Source organism: Pistacia vera, unplaced genomic scaffold, assembly GCF_008641045.1.
Source record: "Pistacia vera cultivar Batoury unplaced genomic scaffold, PisVer_v2 Contig107, whole genome shotgun sequence".
Taxonomy (NCBI): Eukaryota; Viridiplantae; Streptophyta; class Magnoliopsida; order Sapindales; family Anacardiaceae; genus Pistacia; species Pistacia vera.
In genome coordinates this window covers 547,770-571,622 of record NW_022195104.1, presented here as the reverse complement: position 1 = coordinate 571,622, position 23,853 = coordinate 547,770, and the positions used below count along the sequence as shown (strand labels likewise).

The 23,853-nt window shown below is 34.8% G+C and overlaps 3 protein-coding genes across 3 annotated transcripts; 2 read left to right on the top strand and 1 right to left on the bottom strand.

Moving 5' to 3' along the window:
• Window positions 1-7,286: 7,286 nt before the first annotated feature.
• Window positions 7,287-8,741, top strand: LOC116131407. Its single transcript, XM_031417054.1, has one exon. The coding sequence runs from the start codon at window positions 7,287-7,289 to the stop codon at window positions 8,739-8,741; it is 1,455 nt and encodes a 484-aa protein (XP_031272914.1).
• Window positions 8,742-12,196: 3,455 nt separating this feature from the next.
• LOC116131397 (secreted RxLR effector protein 161-like) lies at window positions 12,197-12,820 on the bottom strand. The gene has a single exon (XM_031417046.1). It carries the CDS (start codon window positions 12,818-12,820, stop codon window positions 12,197-12,199), a length of 624 nt encoding a protein of 207 aa, XP_031272906.1.
• Window positions 12,821-20,589: 7,769 nt separating this feature from the next.
• LOC116131376 lies at window positions 20,590-23,491 on the top strand. Its single transcript, XM_031417029.1, has 3 exons — window positions 20,590-22,310; window positions 22,381-22,575; window positions 23,413-23,491. The coding sequence occupies exons 1-3, from the start codon at window positions 20,590-20,592 to the stop codon at window positions 23,489-23,491; spliced, it is 1,995 nt and encodes a 664-aa protein (XP_031272889.1).
• Window positions 23,492-23,853: the final 362 nt, after the last annotated feature.

Below are 23,853 nucleotides of genomic sequence, written 5' to 3'. Positions count from 1 at the left end.
GATTACAATCTTGGATCTTTATGATATTTTTTGAGATTTTCGAGATATTTTTCGAGATTTTCTATAAACTTTTCTATACTTTTGAGCAATTCGTGTAGTAAGTCTCTCTCTCTCTCTCTCTCTCTGTGTTTTATCACTCTCTCTGTGTCGCTCTCTTTGTATTTATCACTTTCTACATGTCCAATGTAGTTGGATACGTTGGCTGGTGTGCTCCTGCTGGTGCTGGTGCTGGTGCTGCTGTCTGTACTACTGGTACATTCGACCTGATGCTAATGATTCATAAACAAATATTTTGTAAGATTCTTCAATTTCTCACCTATTCGTTAGATGAAAATTTTCTTCCTCTTTTTTGAACTTTTTTTTGGCTTCATTATTTTTTATATTTACTTATCTAGTGTATATAATTATGTATAATCCTACATTTTTCTGTTAATATAAAATTAACTAAACCTCTACTTCCAGTAACAATTAATAGCACTACCGATAAAATTTGAGGTGGGCTTGACTCCTCACTCAATAAGGCATTGTTGAATGGGAGGATTACCACCTCTTATAACCTAATAGGCTTGAGCGTGCCTAGTCGGTGTGGAACTCCAACACTTCCCCTCACGGTCAAGCCCATATGTTGGGTCATGCCTGTTATTAGAGGTAGTTGCTAGCTTTAACTCCTCATCCGCTGGTCAAGCGCTCAGCTCAACTGGACCTGGGCTCTAATAGTAAATTGAGAAGTGCAGAGATACTTGGTGTTGGTTTTCTTGCACTAGATATAACTTTCTAGGATCAGATTTTCCATAATCATGTAAATCATTGTGTTGTTCGTGTATTTGTTATGTTGACTATTTTTCTTTACTGTTGATTCTTTGCATACTTGGATTTAGACATTATTATTTCATAATATAATTGGAACGTTTGGTAGATTTGTACATATCAAATGTTCCATAAATCGCCCGATTAAGAATTTTTGTCAACATTATTTCCCAAAAATTGCCACTTATGGATTTTTTAGCAGTATTTCCCAAAATTAGTTATCGAATTCGATGTCATAAGTAGGGGTGCAGTCGAACGAGTAGCTCGTGAGCTACTCGGGATCTACTCATGATGAATTCAGGCTCGACTCGTAGAAAATCGAGTAGTTCACGAGTTCGAGCTCATCTTCAAGCTTGTGAAAAATGTCGAGCTCTTCGGGCTCGATTCGAATTGCTCATGAACTTCTGAGAAACTCGAGACATCATTCGAGTAAGAGAGCTCGTGAGATCGATCGATTTGTTTCAGTTTGCGTATTTAGATTTATCCTAAAATCTGAAACAAAGACATTCGGCTGCAAAATCCCTGAAACAGAGACATTTTCCCTTCAACCATGCATATTTCACCTCCGCCAAATCACACCGCAAGATCTGAGATGCCATCGTTGTCCAGCCTTCATTCAGCTACTACCGTCCAACAACCAGCCTTCATTTACCCTTCAACTTTATTTCACCTGCGCGCCGTAAAATCCCCAAAACAGAGACATTTTCCCTTCAACCTTATTTCACCTCCACCTCTACCATCGTCTTCTTCACTTCTTCACACCGCAACATTAGCCACCGTCGATTGTAGCTTCAACTTGTTTTCAGTATTTTGAACACTAAACCCAAAAACAAAGATAATCATTAGCACTTCTTCTTTTGTTAGTTTTATACTCGCTTACAGAAGAATAATAAGAGACCCACTTAACTTAACAAATTAACAACCCAAATTTAAGATATATATATATCAGAAAAATATTCAGAGATGAGGCGTTGGATTTTGGTCTTAGTGGATTCTTCAGCATCAATTGATAAGTTAGTGGGAGAGGCGGTGGAAGAAGAAGAAAGTGGGTTAAGTTCAAGATGAACGATGTCGTTTTCTTAAATTCTTACATAATAACTAAATAACCAAGCCGAGCATCGTTTTCTTAAATGAGCCGAGCTCGAGCCTCTTATCAATACATCCGAGCTGAGCTCAAGCCAGCCACTACTCGGTTCGGCTCATATGCACCCCTAGTCATAAGTGTGTGTGTATATATATATATATATATATATATATATTGCATCTGCCACGTAATGATTTATGCTACGTAATAACGGGTTTTAGTTGACGATATTTGTTGAATTATTTTATTATATGTCACTGTTTTCCTCTCTCTCTCTCTCTCTCTCTCTCTCTCTCTCTCTCTCTCTCTCTCTCTCTCTCTCTGTGTATTTATCACTTTCTACATGTCCGATGCAGTTGCATATGCTGGGTGGTGTTTGGCTTCTTCTGCCCCTCTGGCTGCTGCAACTACTGCTGCCGCCGCTGTCTTCATTATGCGGTTTAAAGAAAAATTCCTTACTCTGGGTGCTACATATCTTTATTATGGGTAAACTATAATTATATTATATATTTTGTGAGTTTGCATGTAGTTACAAGATTTGTAATGATCAAATACCACTTATTATGAGTTGTAGTTTGTATTGAATAATTAGACGTGGTGAAACTAAAATTCCGTTGTTATTTTATAAGTTTTATAAGATATTAACGTCATTCAGATCAATTTTTCTGGTATTATAGTTATTATTTTATTAAATCTCATAGTCATGTTTTGATTTCATACACGGTTAATTTATTGATTATTATTAATTTGGTAACATCCGTATGAAATCAAATGCACTAGCACTGCTTAATCATGTTTTATGTTCCTTTGGTTGAGATATATTACTTTGGATTTTATCCAAGTAACAAAGTGCGAATTGGTCTACTATGGAGACCTAATTGATTGTCTTATTCCCATTAACTCACATCCTCCTTTAATTTTCAGGTTATAATTTAAAAAAAAAAAGTATTAGAAATATTTATCATGGTAAAACTATTTTATTGAAAATTTGAGTTAAAATGCAATTGTTTATTGTAGGAATGTGAGCCTAGATTTTATTAGGTTTAGAGTTGATTTTGGTCAAATTTTTGACAAAAACAGTTAAGTAAAGGTTAGTGTGGTTTATACATTGAGGGAGAGGACTATGCCTAGTATGAGACGGTAAAGCCACCTATGTTCTTAATGAACTTCATACTCTCATTGGTGGTGGTGTGTAGGCTATAAGTACACACTTGATGGAGGTTTAGCTGTGTGAGTGTGGAATTGGATCGGTTCCAATGAGAGTCTAGACAAGCATCTCTAGAGCACTCATGAAATTCAGAGACACAGGGCTATTAAAATGTCAAATCACAAAACGATTAAAATAAAACATTTAGTGTGGATTTCTAATCCTCTGATTTAGACTAAAGGAACATTAGTTCTAGAAATTAAATGTTTCACCATGTTCCTCTAAGACACGATTAGTTTTCCAATGGTTGTTTCATAGCTTGAAGGCACCGGTTCATATGAACTGAATTATAAAGTCTCTCTGGTAATAGATTTTCATGTATTTTGAAATTAGGGAAATTGTTGTATTTTATTAAATATTTCAAAATACATGTTGTGATCGTTTTATTGCAATTTAATGTTATTATCAAAACCCGACATTTAAAAAGTAAAAAAGAAAGAAATCAAGCTCTCTAGTAGACATTGCAGCCTTGAATGATAAAAAAAAAACAAATATAAGTATGTATTTTGAATAATTGATGGATAGACGGACCAAATTCATATTTGATGATGATTGTTAACTGCCTTTGCTCAATTTTAAATAGATTTTTACTAAATATGTTCAAACTGTAGACGTAAAAATCTACCTGTACGGAAAGGGGGTCTGATCCCGTGAGGTTAAGGCCACTAGCGATCCGCTGCACCTGCACACGTAGAGAAACACACGCGTGAAGCGAACGGGAAATACCGGGGTCGTGTTTGCTGTAGGCACTCCGACGCTCAAGTCAGCAAGGCTGAGAGAGGCTAATATAGTGAGGGCTAGGGAGTAGAAGTTACCGGAAGTCTAGTCGGGGACTGTGACTACGGCGGTGATGTGGAGCTCTCAAGTCAGAGCTTTCAGTGTGAAGGTGTAATGTCATCTGTCCCTTGTGAGAGGGCTGGCCTCTGTTTATATAGTGGTCGTCTGGTCTCCCAATCCTGGTAGAAGTAGGAGTCCTAGTATGACTCTGATGCAAACCCTAGAAGAATTAGGGCTGTGGTAAGCTGTCTTACCAGTGTCTGGATAGGAAGGTGATTCTGATTAGGAGAGTAACTCCGAGTAGGAAAGTGATCAGGAATAGGAAGGTGACCTTGAATGAGAGATTGATCAGGAGTAGGAAAGTATTCTGAGGGGATTGTGGGCTCTGGATTCGCCCATGGATCTAGGAAATGGACTGGGATTAGGAGGCTCGTGCCCACGTGGTTTGGGCTGGCTATATCTTGTACCGAATGGGCCTAATTTGGTTGGGTCATAATGAGATTGGGCCTGACTTCTTCTTCAGTGTCGAGCCCGTTTTCCTATTCGGGCCAAGGACAATTTTTGGCCCTAACACAAAGTAAATCCAATTTCTTAATTTATCATGTTTAAATAATAAACCTACTCGATCACTTTCAATAGGTTTGTTGTAATATAAACTCACATAATGATAACTAAAATATTAAATTACTATGAAATATATGTTAACAAATGAAATGCAAAGTTATTAACATAGAGTACTTATAGAGGAAAAGTTACGTGGCAAGAATCAACAAAATATTTCAAAAACAAGAGTGAAAGGATTCTACAATGTTAATAATGTGAATACATAATCAAAAGTTAAGAAGGGTTATCCTGTTAAATGGTGCTTTGTAATGCAGTTTAAGTTAAGCAAAGCAAAGCATAACTAAAGAAATTAATTTTCATAATCAAATAATATTTTATTAGCCTCGTCCTGCCTTTTTCTTTTTAACTATATATTAATATCTTGTCAAGTTACTTTTGGAATTTTTGTCTAGGTAGTATCTTATACTTGACTATCTCTCTCACTGCAAGAATGAATGCTTTGGCAATAAAGTCGAAATTAACAATGCCATAATGTTACTTTACTTCTGATATACGCATTGTTATTAGATTATTTTTTCTTTTACTAACAAAGACATTAAAGAATAGTCATCCGTTCATAAAATATTCCCTGTGGATGTATTTTTTGTTATTAATTACAGAATTTTTGGCTACTTTTTAATGGTAGCTATGGGCTCTTATAGTGTTATAAATTTGTCTTTGCATATAATTTCTTGTCACAGACATAAACTGTCTAGCTAGAAATGCATAACCACTTCCTGATTCACGTGACAGATAAAAAATCAAAAAACCTTGGAGCTTGAGATCGATGAAACCACCAAATGAAGTTATTCTTTCAGGAAGCTATTATATTAAGAGATAAAGGAGAACTTGTGCTATCTCATTCCACACTTCAGTGGTTTGTTCACGACTCCATTATTACATCATTATTGTATTTCTCTGTTACCTTTTCTTCTTGATTTTGTTCGTAAAAGAGCCTCCAGCTACAAATTCTGGCATCTCAAATCTCAAGTCACCCAATCTGCAGTTACATTTGCTGAACAAATTCTCTCTCAGGTGCAATTTTCTCTTTTCTCTTTTCTCTTTTTTATTTTTATTTTTATTTAGCGGTAAAATCAAACACACCCGAGCCTTCTAGTTTAAGAGTGTCTTTGACCCTGTTGCTGTAACAAACTTGGTTGAAAATATTTGGGACCTGATTTAACATTGATCAAATTAATTATCGAGGTATATATATCCTCAAATAACAAAAATTTTAGACAGATTTCTTGCTAAAGGAAATTATTAAATTTTATCTTTTACCATTTATGTGATGTGAGAAAACATGGTTTGGAGATTTTTTGGATCTTATATGTGCTTAATTATATGATGCTATTAGCCTAGTCTTTATTATATGCTGTGTTTTGAATAATTATTCTCTTGTCAGTTTAGGATAAGTATTTAGGGTGCACGTGTTTGGCACACAGTACTAGACTAGACTAATTTTATGGGATTGGATTAAAATGAATAGCTATAGATTGAATTATAATTGTATATTATGTTTGATAAAGTATTTCATTAGACAAAACTATTTATATGATTAAACATTTCAAATTTTACTAATTAATTAATTTGAATAAAAATTAACTAAATACTTCAATTTTAATTTTATAGTTATTATAAAAATGTTATAATTATATATTTATTTTATTAAACTCTTAATTTAAAATATTTGTAATTTTCAATACTAATTTTAATAAAATACCAGAATATATTTAAAACTGCAAACATCGTTTGCATGAGGCTCTAAAAAGGAAGATCCGTGAGGGGCCACCTTTTTATTTATTTATTTATTGTGTTAAATGTTTTTTGAAAAAGGATTTAGTCCCCAATTTCAAATAATCTAAAGTTTGTTCCAAACATGGGATTAAAAGCACTAATTTATTAAGTTATAATCTATGATTCCATCGTCTTTGCAAAAGTTGTTCTTCAGGCATTTTGCATTATTTATTTAATTTTATTGTCGACAAGCAGTTAGCTTTGTCTTTTGCTTTTTCCTTAAAGTCAGTTATTTAATTTAAATCTGAATTTTAAGTTGTATTTAGATAGAATTATACATATAATAAACTTGCATTTACAATAAATAGATACAAAGATCTGAAATATAGAGACTATTTTTCTTTTTCAATTTTGTTTAGCAAGTATTGCACTCATAATTTACACACACATTTAGTCTCCGTCAAGAAATCTATGTATAGATGCACGTTTGTTCATTAGAACTATGCAAAACTCCATAGTGATGATACAGTGAACCATCACAAGTCTCAGTATAGTTTGATCAGCATTGTTTTATTTGTAATTTGTTGGACAGCTAATACTATTCATGTCCATCGCAAAAAGACACCAAAAGATACATACTTTACATTTTACCAGTTTTTGGGTTGCTATTAAACAATAAATGATAAATTAGTTATAACTTATTCAATAAAAATCTAACTGATGAGTGCTTTGAAGTTTTTGAAACTAGACAGATATATATTATAAGCTGAATTTGAATAACTGTAAAGCCTTCAAATTCCGTCCAAAATTATCGTTCAGAGTTTAATTTTCAACATAATTTTTTCTAAAAAGATTCTATGTTGCCTGCAGTTGTATCGTCGGAAAGAAGAGATGGCTTTGCAATCTTTTACAGATCATATGATGAAACTTTGGGATGGATGGGAAATTCGAGTGTTGGTTTTATTGAGCCTTTTTGTACAAATCATCCTTATCATATTTGGTTCTCAAAGAAAATATACTAGAAGAATTTGGATCAATCTCCTTGTTTGGTTAGCATACTTGACAGCAGACATGGTGGCAACAGTTGCTCTCGGTTGTCTTGCTCGCAGCCGAAGAGATTCTGCGGCTGATAAAGTTTTAAAGCTCCAGGCATTTTGGGAACCTTTCCTTCTGCTGCACCTTGGTGGCCCCGATACTATCACGGCTTACTCCTTAAATGATAATGAGTTTTGGCTAAGGCACTTTCTTCAATTTGTGTTCCAAGTTGGGGTAGCATTTTATGTCTTCATACCATCCTGGAAAAACAAAGATGCCTTCAGATTTATAGCCATTCCAGTGTTTATCGCTGGAATGATTAAGTATGCAGAGAGACTTTTAGTGCTCCACTCTTCAAGCGCCAAGAAATTTAAAGATTCCTTGCGTTCACCTCCTGAATTTGGTAAGAATCCTTCAAACCTCAAGGACAGAGAAAAAAAGTATGAAAAGAAGCCAACTGAAGAGGTAAATAATTACCACATTGAAGCTGTATCCTGGTTCAAAAAATTCAGGTGTCTCTATGCTGATTTAATTCTCGATCATGATGAAAGAAAAGAAAGTTACTCTCTTCTCAGCAAGAAGTCAGCAAAAGAAGCCTTCAAATTGGTAGCAATTGAGCTTGGATTCATGTATGATGTGCTCTATACAATGACAACAACAATTTATTCCGTGCTCGGTATCATTCTCCGTTGCATCTCTTTGTTCTCCCATATTTTTGTATTAGTTATCTTCTTAATCATTATTGATAAGTCTTCCTATTCACCAAGTGACATCTCCATAACTTATGTACTAATAGTTGGAGGGATCTTTCTGGAGGTTTATGCAATATTCATCGTGCTTCTTTTCTCTGACTGGACAAAACATTGGTTGACCAAGAGTAATTATATGTCCATTGATACATGCTCTAATGGTTTACTCTCCAACGACAACAGAAGCTGGTCAGGATCCATGGGTCAGTACAATCTATTAAGTTTTTCTCTTTCAGAGGCCAAATCAGCCACATCGTTGATTGTTGGAGTTCAGAAGCTATTTGGAATCAAAGAACTAATAGAAAAGTATAAATATTTGACTTTGAAAGAAGTGGATGATGATTTATTAAAAGCGATCTTCATCCAACTCCTTGAGAAAAGCCAAGAAATTAAAGAGGATCTTTTTTATATCAAGCAATGCAAAGAACTGCTGGGTCGGAGAGGAGATTATGTGCTTAGCAAAAGGTCTTTCAGTAATGAATTTCGTTGGAGCACAGTTGAGGTGGAATTTGATTACAGTCTTCTTCTTTGGCACATCGCTACTGATCTTTGCTATTACGATGATTTCTGTAACCTTCCAGAGGGTCATGAACTTCCTCCAAAATGCAAAATTAGCCAATGCTTATCAGATTATCTGTTGTATCTTTTAGTCATATGTCCAACCATGTTGCACAAAGGGATTGGTGAGATAAGATATAAAGACACTTGCCTAGAAGCCATCAGATTTTTCAGAAAAAAATAAAGTTTGGTTCATCCACTGAAATCAGTACAGTTTCCAAGGCTTTACTTGATGAATCAGCACCGGATCTAAGCATTATGAATAAAGGAAGTTCTCTCATAATATAATTGGAATGTTTGGTAAATTTGTACATATCAAATGTTCCATAAATCGCCCCATTAAGATATAATTAAAAATATCAAATGAAGGGCATTTTTGGAATTTATGAAGTGTTATAAGAAAAAAAAAAAAAAAATTTTTAAAACTTTGAAATGGGGTGTTTTAAAAAATGGGTCTGCTTTAGTCCATTAGTAGGGCGTCAATAGCTCCACTCCACTCATATATTATTTGTTGATTTAAACTTGCCTTTCTAATAATGGATGGTAATATTTTCTTTTAAATTATAACTATTTCTATTCATCTTCTTGTCAAAAGATAATTTAATTTGTAAGCAGTGCAGCTGAATTAAACTAGATATTCTAGATGATTTTCCAACTGCCTTTGCTTAATTTATCAAATGATTAAGCACACAGAGGCTTGCAAGCATTTCATTTTAAAACAGAGATTTATGCAACATATATTACGCTAGTTTGACGAAGGATAAAATCAAACTAGTTCATCTATATCCAATTTCTTAATTCATAACGATTAAATAATAAACCTGCTCACCTCCATTACGTTAGTTTGACGAAGGATAAAATCAAGTATTTATTACGCTATCCCATTCTAACCTCTTTCTTCTTTTTCCCTTTTTGAATAATTCTTGTCTTGTCAATTTACGGTAAGTATTTATAAGCCCAATCCAACTTTTTCTTTTTCTTTTTCTTCTTTTGGAATAATTCTTTTCTTGTGAGTTTAGGAGAAGAAAAATAAAATTCCATCCTCATGGATGAAGTTATTCTTTAGGCATGTTGCATTACTTAATTCTCTGCATCTGCATGCATGCCGTTAGTTTAATTGGTCTCTTACTTCTTCGTCAAAGTCAGTTCTTAAAATATTAGTCAACCTTTTGGTTCCACAGGCAATAACACCACCACCCTCGTCTAATCTACCTGCAGTAGCATCCCAAGTTCCTAAGGTACAACTAATTACTATTCTGTCTTATGTTAATTACACACGTATTAAAATAATCTACAAAAGTTGCACACGTATATAGCCAATCTCTCTCTTATGTTAATTGCATACAATTTTTATTTTAATACCTCAAAAATACAAAACATGCATATGACATGACTTAATTACTACTGTGGTATGTAGCATATTTATATAGTTTTTACTTCATAAATTACGGCTTTAGATTTTTATTATTTATCTTATTGACTTAAAATTTATTTATTCTTTCAGGAAGCTATTATATTAAGAGATATACGAGAGAACTTGTGCTATCTCATTCCACACTTCAGTGCTTCCATTTCACATCATTATTGTATTTCTCTGTTACTTTTCTTTTTTATTTTGTCTATAAAGGAGCCTCCAGCTACAAATTCTGGCATCTCAAATCTCAAGTTACCCAGTCTGCAGTTACATTTGTTCAACAAATTCTCTCGCAGGTGCAATTTTCTCTTTTATGTTATCTACAATTTTGCTCTTCTCAAATACGTTGTTCTGTTTTTCTTTTTATTTCTATATAGTGATAAATTTTGTTCCGCTCCCCAAACATTCACTCTTAAAATCAAACACAACCGAGCCTTCTAGTTTAAGAGTATCTCTGAGTCTCTGACCGCTACTGCCGGAGCAAACTTAGTTAAAATATTTGGTACCTTATTTAACATTGATGAAATTAATTATCTAGGTATATATTTATCCTCAAATAACAAAATTTTAGACAGATTTCTTGCTAAAGGAAATTATTAAATTTTATTTTTTACCATTTATGTGATGTGAAAAAACATGGTTCGTAGATGTTTTTTTATCTTATATGTGCTTAATTATATGATGCTATTAGCCTACTATTTAATATATGATGTTTTTTGAATAATTATTCTCTTGTCAGTTTCGGATAAGTATTTAGGGTGCACTTGTTTGGCGCACAGTACAAGACTAGACTAATTTTATGGGATTGGATTAAAATGAATAGCTATAGATTGAAATTGAATTAGATTGGACAAGAATTATAATAGGATATTATGTTTGATAACGTATTTCATTAGACAAAACTATTCATATGATTAAACATTTCAAATTTTACTAATTAATTCATTTGAATAAAAGTTAGCTAAATACTTAAATTTTAATTTAACTATAAAATTATTGAAGGGAGAACTACATTTTCCCACCCAAGGTTTGGTGACATGACACTTTCCACCTATTAAGTTTCAAAACGACACTTTCCCACCCTTGTTAAGATTCATCCTTCAAGTTTAACTGAAGAAAGATATAATAATAAATTCAAAAGATTATTAAAGGTAATTACATTATTTTATCCTTATAAACTTTAGGAAAAAAAAAAAATTTCAATTCATAAAAATAAGCTAATACTCTTAATTCTTAAACATATGGGAGATTATATAAAACAAAGCACGAATATAACAACATAAAACACGAAAAATAAAAAGAAGAAATCACCACCAAACATAGACAACTCTAGAGTCTAGAACACCTGTCCTTAATCCACCTAAAACTCTTCTTGAAACTTGAAAGACCCTTTAACTGTAACTTTGCCTTCAACAGTGTAAACCTTATAGCTAGCAACCCGCTTCTTCCTTTACAACTCTGGATCACTAAAACTCGAACTTCTTGAAGAAGACCCATTTGTTGACGTTCCTTTCTTGAACTTGGCATCATTGTTTTGGGGTTGTTGAGTTTGTGGATGTTGTAATAACACACACACACAAACCTAATTAAACCTATCATATCAAGCAATCACAGAAAAGATTCAACACCACAATTTTTACCGTGGTTCACCTTTCCAAGAATGGGAAGGCTACGTCCACGTTGAGCCCGGAAACGGAAGAAGCTCACTACACTAATATAAACTAGTTTACAGATTACATACTCTCAATCAAATGATCCAAGAAAGAAACCCCGAAATCAACCAATCTTGTAACAATCAACCTAGAGAAATAACACTAAGATCCCTAGCCTTTAGAGAGACAATAACCCTCTCTTAGAATGAAAAACACAATCACTCAACTAGTTACACCGACTACGATTTCAGAACTGGACGAAAAACCCTAAGAGAGCAAATTCCTATTACACAGTATATCAATTGAGAAAACCCTTACTGAAGACTGAAGACTCATTTGCTTATATACCGTTGACTAGAATTGGACTAATTGCTGCCGTTGGATCTTAAGATGATTGATGGTCCAGATTTCTTCCTGAAACGACAGCGTATTACTTAGTTAAGTAACACGACATCGTTTCAGTCTTCACACTTACAATCTCCATCTTGAAGACTTGAAACCAACTTCTTCACTTGAGTCTCTTTTAGTGCAGTTTGCCTCAATTGATTCCCTCATAGCTCTGTTGTCTTTTGCTTATTTCAGAAATAGCAAGTTCATGCAATGCTTGAACTCGGCTGGAGTGACAATTTTTGTTCCCATGTCTGCTGGATTTTCTTCAGTGGGAACCTTTCTTAGCTCAATCAGTTCTTTGTTGATTAGGTCTCTGATGAAATGAAACCTTACGTCCACATGTTTTGTTCTTTCATGATAGATAGGATTTTTGCTTAGTAGTACAGCACTTTGATTGTCTGAGAAGATAGTCACTTTGCTATCAGTTAGCTCAATTTTTGTCAGTAGTCCTTGCATCCATATGGCTTCCTTGAAACCATCCGCCAAGGCCACATATTCTGCTTCAGTCGATGATAGTGCAACTAGGGGCTGGAGTTGTGATTTCCAGCTGATGCAATTCCTTCCAAGAGTGAAACAATAGGCAGTAGTTGACTTCCTGCTATCCCTGTCACCTACAAAGTCTGAATCCACAAACCCAACAAGATCAAGTGTAGATGTTCTTTTGCAATATTCTAAACCTATACATGCAGTACTGTTAATGTATCTGAGCACCCATTTTAGAGCAATCCAGTGATCACTCCCTGGGTTTGACATGTATCTACTCAATAGAGATATTGCAAAGGCTAAATCTAGTCTAGTGCTAATCATTGCGTATATTACTGATCCTATCACATTAGAGTAAGGAACAATCTCCATTTGAATGGTTTCAGCAGGACTCTTAGGACACTATGACTTAGACAGTACAAAATGGTTTGCAAAGGGCATTGACACATGCTTACAGTCAAACATTCCAAATTTAGAGACTAATTTCTGCAGATATGATTTTTGATGGATTTTTAGGGTACTCTTACTTCTGTCCCTATCTATGAACATTCCAAGTATTTTCTTAGCCACTCCTAGGTCTTTCATATCAAATTCAGAATTGAGTCTAACCTTTAATTTAGTTATCTTGGACTTTGATTTACTAATCGGAAGCAGATCATCTACATAAAGTAGGAGGTAAATAGGCATAACATCTTTCAAAGCAAAGTAAAAACAGTTATCGTATTTGCTCCTAGTGAATCCTAAGTTGATTATAAAGGTATCAAACCTTTTATACCATTGTCTAGGTGACTGCTTAAGTCCATACAGGGACTTATGCAACTTGCACACATGGTCTAGCCTTAGATTATCTACAAAGCCTACTAGCTGAACCATGAAGATTTGCTCTTCTAAATCACCATGTAGGAAAGCTTTTTTTTACATCAAGTTGCTCTAGCTCTAGGTCTTGGTGAGATACAACAGACAACATCATCCTAATGGTCTTATATTTGACTACGAGAGAGAAGACTTCATTGAAGTCTATGCCCTCCCTTTGGGTGTACCCTTTGGCCACCAGTCTAGCTTTGTATCTAGGTGGTTCATTTATTGCTATACCCTCCTTAATCTTATACAACCATTTACACTAAATAAATTTTTGATTTTTAGGTTTAGGAACAAGGGACCAAGTCCCATTTACCTTTAGGGAATTCATTTCCTCTATTATTGCTTGCCATCATTTGTCCCTATCATTTGAAGTTATTGCTTCTGAGTATGACTTAGGTTCTGTTCTCAATACTTCAGTTCCTGCCAGTAAGGCTGTATAGATCAGCTCTGCATATAAATACCTTGCTGGAGGCCTAATCTCTCTTCTAGTCCTATCCCTTGCTAGTTGGTATTCTTGCAGTTCATCAAGCAAGGGGTATTGGGCCTCCCCTATTTCACTTTCATCTTGGTCTAGTGCATTAGGTATTGTTTCTTCTTTTGTTGCAGGTTCACTTTCTGACTGGGTAACCTCTGGTTGTATGCTGGTTGCCTCCACCTCAATTGGTGTAGTTTCTGGTTGACCTGGTTAAGTTTCATTGTTGCTTGGAGAACCTGCATCATTGTTAGTAGACTTGCAGGGGAAATCCCCTTCATTACATATTACATCTATGCTAACTATGATCTTTACCTCTGGTGCAATTCTGTCCCACAGCCTATTGCCTTTAGTACCCTTTTGGTATCCTAGAAGTACACACTTTATGGACCTAGGCTCTAGTTTTCCATCACTCTTGTGTGCATATGCAGGACATCCAAACACCCTTAGGTGACTTAGATTCAAGTCCCTCCCTGACCATTTAGATTCTGGGCATTTGAATTCTATGGAACTATTTGGGCTTCTGTTTATTAGATAGGCAGCAGTAGTCAATGCTTTTCCCCAAAAGGTTTTTGGAAGGCCTGAAGTAAACAGGAGACACCTAACTTTTTCTAGCAGGGTTCTGTTCATCCTCTCAGCAACCCCATTTTGCTGAGGGGTTTTCCTAACTGTTCTGTGCCTTAAAATATCCTGATCTCTACAGTAGTTATCAAATTCCATATTGCAAAACTCTAGTCCATTGTCCGTTCTTAAGGCTTTCACTCTTTTGTCAACCTGATTCTCCACAAGTGTTTTCCAAATTTTAAACTTAGTCAAAGCCTCATCTTTAGACTTTAGTAGGTATACCCATACTTTCCTACTTAAGTCATCAACTATGGAGAGGAAATACGTATTTCCTCCATGAGATCTAACTCTCTCGATCCCCAGAGATCAGCATGGAGGTAGTCTAAGCAATTTTTGGATAGGTGTGTGCCTTTAGTAAAGCTACCTTTATGTTGCTTTCCTAATACATAGGTTTCATAGAAGTCTATTAGGGTTATCCTATCTTTACCAAGCAAACCCTATTGGCTAAGGATGTTCATACCCTTTTTCATCATATGCCCTAGCCTCGGGTGCCATTTATCAGTAGAACTTAGGTTAAAGAAGACCAAAGCACTATTCCCTTTCTTAGGGTGATAACTGCCACACAAGAGATACAACCCATTTTTCTTCAACCCCCTCAACACAATGTGGTTATTCTTAAACACATTTATACACCTGCTTTCAGCTTATAACTACATCCTAATTCATCTAAGGTACCTAAGGATATTAGGTTCCTTTTTAATTCAGGGATGTATCTAACATTAGATAATACTATGAGCTTTCCATCATCCAATCTTAGGATTATATTACCTATTCTTAACACTCTGCAAGTATTGTTATTACTCATGAAAACAGTTTCATATTCACCACCCCTAAAGTCCTGGTACCAATCTCTATTAGGGCTCATGTGAAATGAGCATCCTAAGTCTAACACCCAATCTTGTGTTTGTTTTGTCTTAGACACAGTGAGTACTTCTGGGTCAGTAGCATTATTCTCTGCACAAGCTATATTACTCTCAGTGTTTACTGATTTTTGTTTTCTAATCCAATCATAACAATTCTTTTTTAAGTGGCCAGGTTTATTACAGAGAAAACATTTCCTAGTCTCCCCTTTCTTGTTAGTTCCTTTTCCTTTCTTTTTAGTCTTGGACCATGTGTTTCTTTGTATGCCATTAGAGGAACTTCCTAGTTCTGTTTTACCCTTTACAAACAGATTATTCTCGTTTCTTTTCTGAACCTTCAACTCTAACTCCCTATTTAGTCATGATATTATGACATCTACACTAGGGACAGTGCCAGAGTACTGTAAAGCATTCTTGACTACTTGGTAGTCTTCTGTTAATGAGTTTAAAAGAATTATGGCCAAGCTTGTGTCTCCTAATTCTTGGTCAGTGCCTTTTAGGATTATAGTCATTTTCAAGAATTCATCTAGATTATCTTCTATTGACTTACTATTGTCCATTCTATATGAAAATTGTACACCCTTTAAAAAAGCAAGATTGGGTGCAGTTTGTAAGGCATACAGAGTTTCGAGTTTACCCCAGAGTGTGATTGGAGCCTTCAATCCGTCCACCTTTCTCAGTACGTTGTCTGCCAGATTCATCATGATCAAGTTGTACGTCTCCTTGTCTATTTCTGCCTTTCTCTTTAACTTGTCCTCCAGCCATTTTTCTGTGTTCTTTTCGAGTGCAATCCCTACTTTCTTATGTGAAAATAAGGCCTTCATCTTCTTCTTCTAAGAATTGAAGTCTATCTTCCCATCGTATTGGGAGATCTCCATGCGAGTTAAACTCATGATGCTAGAATTAGAAATTGGTTTCAATTCTTGACAATTTCTGGTTTGTTGATAACCTACAGACTCCTAAGAACCCTAGAACCCGATAATTCAGAAAACCCCCGAATTTTTCAAAACCCTAGAATTCGAATTTTCCTCGATTAGGGATCTTAAAGTCACACTAGGCTCTAATGTAACCCACTCTGATACCACTGTTGTAATAACACTCACACACAAACCTAATTAAACCTATCAGATTAAGCAATCACAAAAAAGATTCAACACCACAATTTTTACCATGGTTCACATTTCCAAGAATAGGAAGGCTACGTCCACGTTAAGCTTTGGAAACGAAAGAAGCTTACTGCATTAATACGAACCAGTTTATAGATTACAGACTCTCAATCAAATGATCCAAGAAAGAAACCCCGAAATCAACCAATCTTGTAACAATCAACCTAGAGAAATAACACTAAGATCCCTAGCCCTTAGAGAGACAATAACCCTCTCTCAGAATGACAAACACAATCACTCAACTAGTTAAACTGATTACGATTTCAGAACTAGACGAAAAACCCTAAGAGAGAAAATTCCTATTACACAGTATATCAATCGAGAAAACCCTTACTAAAGACTGAAGATTGAAGACTCATTTGTTTATATACCGTTGACCAGAATTGGACTAATTGTTGCCGTTGGATCTTAAGATGATTGATGGTCCAAATTTCTTCCTGAAACGACAGCGTATTACTTAGTTAAGTAGCATGGCATCGTTTCAGTCTTCACACTTACAGTGGAGGTGGCGACACTAAAGATCTTGAATTCCATGACCATTGAGGTTGGGTCCTACTACTGTTGTTGTTGATCCATAGTAATTATCTATCTACATTCTTCCATCATCGCATGATTTGGATTGAAATCTTCTATCGTGCTTTTAAAACAAAAACACCAATGTGGATTTTGAGCCTTTTGTTCTATATCAAAATAAAATAGTTGGTCGGATGCGATTCAACCGGAATCACACCAAGCCAAGCGCGATTCAGTCAGAATCGCACGTCACTTGGTGCGATTTGGCCGGAATCACACCCAACCAACTATTTTTTTTTTCTTCAGTTTTTTAACTTTTGTGTGAAAAGATTGTGGTCAGAAGGAAAGGGGGAGAGAAAGAGGAGACGAAAAAAAGAAGGAGAACAAAGGTGAAGAAGAAGAGAGGATGAGAAGAGAGGTGGCGAAGGAGAAAGAAGAAGAAGAAGAGAGAAAGGATATTTTTGTCTTTATACTGTTTATAAAATGGATTTTCCTAACGGAACATAACGATGTGTGAGAAACTATCGTTATGAAACTTGAAGGGTGGGAAAAATGTCATTTTGAAACTTGGTGGGTGGAAAATGTCTTTTCGCCAAACCTTGGGTGGGACAATGTTGTTCTCCTAGTGGCAGATCTAGGAATTTCCCTCTATGGGGGCAAAATATAAACCAAAAAGAAAAAAAAAAAAAAATTAAAACCAATCATAACTACATTTTTTGTTTTCATTACGATGAGCTTCAATAAAAAGTTATAAAATACAAATAAATATCTTCAAAAAACACAATTTTTTGTAAAAATAAAACAATTTTTCTGCAATTGTCCTCGACGAGTTTTCTTATTCTGGAAACGTTGGATAATCATCTTATTGTCAATTGTATCAAATATATCTTTCTTAATATAGATGACCAAGCAGTCATTCATCCATTGATCTCCCATTCGATTGCATAACCAGATTTTCACAAGTTTCATTGTAGAAAAAACCATTTCAACAGTCACAGTCACAACTGATAAAACCAATGCAACTTTCACAAGCTTATACACCAACATATCCAAAATTTCTTTTTTAAACCCAACTAAATTCTTAACCAAATCACCAATTCCTTGTAACTCAACAAATTTATCACAAGAACATATGTCAATAACATAAATCTTAGCCTAGTTCTCAAGTACCATCAATTCAAGTACAGAAGAATCAAATGGATAAAACTGACTAAACCCATTCTTCCCTCTTTTTTTTTTTTTTTTTCCTTTTCCTTTGTTTTTTTGGATAAGGTAAGTATGTATAAAAGACAAAAAAAATACAAATACGAGGGGCATACCCCAAGAGGATGACTGATAACTATCAGTCAAGAACACGTGGGAAAACCCACAAAGTCATGAACAGCAAAAGAGAGCACGCAGGCTCCCCATAAAGCAAAAGATGCCATAAAAAAGCCAGAAACCGGCATAAAGAGCACGCAGGCTTACCACAAACACAAAGCCACAAACCGGCAAAAAAAGACCACGCAGGCTCACCACAAACACAAAGTCACAAACCGACACAAAAGAGCATGCAGGTCCCTTACAAAGCTAGTCAGGAAGATGCCATATCACACGGAGCTGAGGCGGGATCTCGTATTTAGGTGTTAGACCCAAAATCTTGAACCGAACTAGATCACAAATAGCTAAGACAATATCTCTGCGGGAGCTACAATACTGACGAAACACGCGATTATTCCGTTCAAACCAAAGGAAATAAACTGTGGCTCCTTTTCCTTTGTTTCTTCTTCCTTTCTTCTTTATGGGTTTTTCTCTCTTCTTCTTCATTTTTGGCGAACAACCCAGTTTATATATAAAACAACTTCTTTGAATTATGAAACTGCCCCAAGATTCTCTTATTTTCACCATGACCTCGCCACATTAGCTTTCTGATGTAAAAATGCCCAGATTTCTCCCCTCGGTTAAATGCAAATCCAACAGTTCTTATTCCTTTCATTTTCACTCCTAATAAAACTTTTAAAAACTAATAGATCCCCTTGCATAAAAAGAAAAATCACAAAAAATATGAAATATATATATTAGGATTAAAAATAGGGTTTTACAAAAATAAAATCCAAACTAACCATGGGGGTTGTTCCCAAAATTTCATAATTCTATAAGTGTAAAATTTAAATAAATATAAGATGTCAACTTTTTTAAAAGTTGAGTGGGGACTCTAGTCCCCACAAGTCATTAATTGGATCCGCCACTCCGTCCTCCCTTAATTTAACTATAAAATTATTTATACAATATTCATTATAAAAAATATTAAAAATATATTTATTTTATTAAATTATTATTATATATTTGTAATATTCAATACTAATTATAATAAAATATTGGAATATATTTAAAACAGCAAGCATCATCTGCATGGGGCTCTAAGCCTCGAATAAAGAATATCTGCGAGGGGCCACTGGTTTCTTTTTGTGTTTCATTTGGACTAGAAGGAATTTAGTCCACAACTTCAAATAATCCAAAGTTGTTCCAGACATCGGATTAGATTATTAGAAGCACTAATTTAATTAGCTTCGCAAAAGTTATTCTTTAGGTATTTATATTATTTATTTAATGAATAATACTTCACTAACAATCTTCTCTCACAGACTTTCTTTCACAACGATAACTCACAATTAGTCCGTTTACAACGGATCTTACATGAGTCCTACATGAGTCTTACTAATTAATTATGAACTGATCAATTATGAACTGTCAAGTCAAAATTATAAAAGAGGATTGTTGGTGTAATATTAATCTTACTGAATTTAATTATAGGCAAGCAGTCAGCTTTGTCTTTTGCTTTTATTTTAAAGTCGGCTCCTAAGTATTGACTAAATCAAATGTTAAGTTCTTGCTTCTTAGCCAGGCACAACCTTTTTTTTTTTTTTTATCTTCAGTGAGCACACACAAACACACATGTAATAAATTTATCTTATAGACATCCTAATTTTTCTAAAAACCAGACTTTTTGAACTCTTGTTAACAACAATTAACACTCTTATTTGTAAAAGTTAAAATTTGTTTTCAGTCATGAGAGTTTAAGTCTAGATTTTAATTTCACATCCGAAAATTTAAATCTGAATTATAAGTTGTACTTATATAGAATTATACATCTAATAAACTTGCACTTACAATAAACAGATATTAAGATCTGAAATATGGATACTGTGTTTCTTTTTCAATTTTCTTTAGCAAGTATTGAGCTCATAATTTACACACACATTTAGTCTCCATCGGGAAATCTATGTACAAATGCACGTTTGTTCTTTAGAACTATGCAAAAGTCTACAGTGATGATGCAACGAATCATCACTAGTATAGTTTATCAACACTGTTTTATTTGTATTTTTTGCTAAAAAGATTTTATGTTGCCTGCAGTTGTATCGTCGTAAAGAAGAGATGGCTTTGCAATCTTTTACAGATCATATGATGAAACTTTGGGATGGATGGGAAATTCGAGTGTTGGTTTTATTGAGCCTTTTTGTACAAATCATCCTCGTCATATTCGGTTCTCAAAGAAAATATACTAGAAGAATTTGGGTCAATCTCCTTGTTTGGTTAGCATACTTGACAGCAGACATGGTAGCAACAGTTGCTCTCGGTTGTCTTGCTCGCAGCCGAAGAGATTCTGCAGCTGATAAAGTTTTAAAGCTCCAGGCATTTTGGGCACCTTTCCTTCTGCTGCACCTTGGTGGCCCCGATACTATCACGGCTTACTCCTTAAATGATAATGAGTTTTGGCTAAGGCACTTTCTTCAATTTGTGTTCCAAGTTGGAGTAGCATTTTATGTCTTCACACCATCCTGGAAAAATAAAGATGCCTTCAGATTTATAGCCATTCCAGTGTTTATCGCTGGAATGATTAAGTATGCAGAGAGAATTGTAGTGCTCCACTCTTCAAGCGCCAAGAAATTTAAAGATTCCTTGCGTTCACCTCCTGAATTTGATGAGAATCCTTCAAACCTCGAGGACAGAGAAGAAGAGTATGAAAAGAAGCAAACTGAAGAGGTAAATAATTACCTCATTGAAGCTGTATCCTTGTTCAAAAAATTCAGGTGTCTCTATGCTGATTTAATTCTCGATCATGATGAAAGAAAAGAAAGTTACTCTCTTCTCAGCAAGAAGCCACCAAAAGAAGCCTTCAAATTGGTAGCAATTGAGCTTGGATTCATGTATGATGTGCTCTACACAAAGACAACAACAATTTATTCCGTGCTTGGTATCATTCTCCGTTGCATCTGTTTGTTCTCCCATATTCTTGTATTAGTTATCTTCTTAATCATTATTGATAAGTCTTCCTATTCACCAAGTGACATCTCCATAACTTATGTACTATTAGTTGGAGCTATCTTTCTGGAGGTTTATGCATTCATCGTGCTTCTTTTCTCTGACTGGACAAAATATTGGTTGACCAAGAGTAATTATATGTCCATTGATACATGCTCTAATGGTTTACTCTTCAACGACAACAGAAGGTGGTCAGGATCCATGGGTCAGTACAATCTATTAAGTTTTTCTCTTTCAGAGGCCAAATCAGCCACATCATTGATTGTTGGAATTCAGAAGCTATTTGGAATCCAAGAACTAATAGAAAAGTATAAATATTTGACTTTGAAAGAAGTGGATGATGATTTATTAAAAGCGATCTTCATCCAACTCCTTGAGAAAAGCCAAGAAATTGAAGGGGATCTTTTTGATATGAAGAAATGCAAAGAACTGCTGGGTCGGAGAGGAGATTATGTGCTTAGCAAAAGGTCTTTTAGTAATGAATTTCGTTGGAGCACAGTTGAGGTGGAATTTGATAACAGTCTTCTTCTTTGGCACATCGCTACTGATCTTTGTTATTACGATGATTTCTGTAACCTTCCAGAGGGTCATGAACTTCCACCAAAATGCAAAATTAGCAAATGGTTATCAGATTATCTGTTGTATCTTTTAGTCATATGTCCAACCATGTTGCCCAAAGGGGTTGGTGAGATAAGATATAAAGACACTTGCCTAGAAGCCATCAGATTTTTCAGAAAACAAAAGTTTGGTTCATCCACTGAAATCAGTACAGTTTGCAATTCTTTACTTGATGAATCAGCACTGGATCTAAACATTATGAATAAAGGAAGTTCTCTGTCGGTTTTAGTTCACGGATGTAAGCTCGCCAAGCAATTGCAGGCTTTGAACAGAGGTGTTGATGGGAGGAATAGTAAATGGGAGGTGATAAGTGAAGTGTGGATGGAAATGTTGGGACATACTGCAAGTCATTGTGGATGGAAAGAGCATGGAGAACAACTTGTGAATGGTGGAGAGTTACTTACTCACATATGTCTTCTCATGGCACATCTCGGCTTAAGTGAACAATATCAAATCCAAAAGCAGCCCATCCACCAGCATTGGAGAACTAAGCTTTTTGAAGGATTCCAGTCTTGGTCCCTCATCTGCTGCAACTACTTCTGCCTCTGCTGCAACTTCTTCTGCCTCTGCTGCCGCTTGTGCTGCGAGTGCTGCGGGTGCTGCCGCCACCGACTCGGTGATTTTTATTCATAAACAAATATTGGAATATCTTTTATTTTTGTAAGATTCTCCTATTTTTCACCTATTCGTTAGATGAAAATTTTCTTCCTCTTTTTCGAACTTTGTTTTTTTAGCTTCATTATTTTTTATATTTACTTATCTAGTGTATATAATTATGTATACCCCTACAATTTTATGTTAAAAGTTAATATAAAATTAATCAAACCTCTACTTCCATTAACAATTAATAACACTACCATCTTGTAGTAAAATTACATGATATATCTTTCCATAATTATGTAAATCATTGTGCTGTTAGTGTATTTGTTATGTTGACTATTTTTCTGTAGTGTTGATTGTTTGCGTACTTGTTATTTCATAGGAAAATAATACAGTCACTGAAAGTAATATACCGAATTCACGCACCGAATGACGTGATGTAATTCTGACCGTCGATTAATTATAACTTAATATTAATCGATGATCAGGATTGTGCCTTGTCATTTGGTATATGAATTCGATGCATTACTGGTGACCTTAGCATTACACTATTTTATAATATAATTGGAATGTTTGGTAACTTTGCTCATATCAAATGTTCCATAAATCGGCCCATTAATATTTTTTGTCAACATTATTTCCCAAAAATTGCCACTTATGGATTTTTTTAGCAGTATTTCCCAAAATAATATATATATATATATAAAGAGTCATTTTTAATGGTCAGATTTGCATCTGCCCGCGGAATGATTTATGCTACGTTATAACAGCTACAGGTTTTGGTTGATGATATTTGTTGAATTATTTTATTATATGTCACTTCTTTCCTCTCTCTCTCTCTCTCTCTAGATCTCTCTCTGTATTTATCGGTTATCACTTTTTACATGTCCAATGCAGTTGCATATACTGGGTTCCGGCTGCTACAACTACTGCTGCTGCCGCTGCTTCATTATGCGGTTTAAAGAAAAATTCCTGACTCTGGGTGCTATCTTTATTATGGGTAAGCTATAATTATATTATATATTTTGTCAGTTGGCATTTAGTTACAAGATTTGTAATGATCAAATACCATTTTATTATGAGTTATAGTTTGTATTGAATGATTAAACAAAGAAATTGGTGAAACAAAAATTCGGTTGTTATGTTATAAGTTTTATAAGATATCAAAGTCATTGAGATGAACTTTTCTAGTGTTGAGGGGTTACAATGATATTGTATGAAATCAAATGCACTAGTGCTTAACTATGTTTTATGTTCCTTTGGTGGAGAATTTGTCTACTAGAGACTTAATTGATTGTCTTATTCCCATTAACTCACACCCTCTTTTAATTTCAGGCT

Bases quoted from the DNA above. Each gene is read 5' to 3' on its own strand.
- LOC116131407 (XM_031417054.1), top strand. From the start codon at position 7,287: ATGGTGGCAACAGTTGCTCTCGGTTGTCTTGCTCGCAGCCGAAGAGAT.
- LOC116131397 (XM_031417046.1), bottom strand. From the start codon at position 12,820: ATGATTAGCACTAGACTAGATTTAGCCTTTGCAATATCTCTATTGAGT.
- LOC116131376 (XM_031417029.1), top strand. From the start codon at position 20,590: ATGGTAGCAACAGTTGCTCTCGGTTGTCTTGCTCGCAGCCGAAGAGAT. The intron at 22,311-22,380 runs GTTACTTACTCA...ATCCAAAAGCAG, and splicing joins CAACTTGTGAATGGTGGAGA to CCCATCCACCAGCATTGGAG. The intron at 22,576-23,412 runs GTAAGATTCTCC...TGTCCAATGCAG, and splicing joins TTGGAATATCTTTTATTTTT to TTGCATATACTGGGTTCCGG.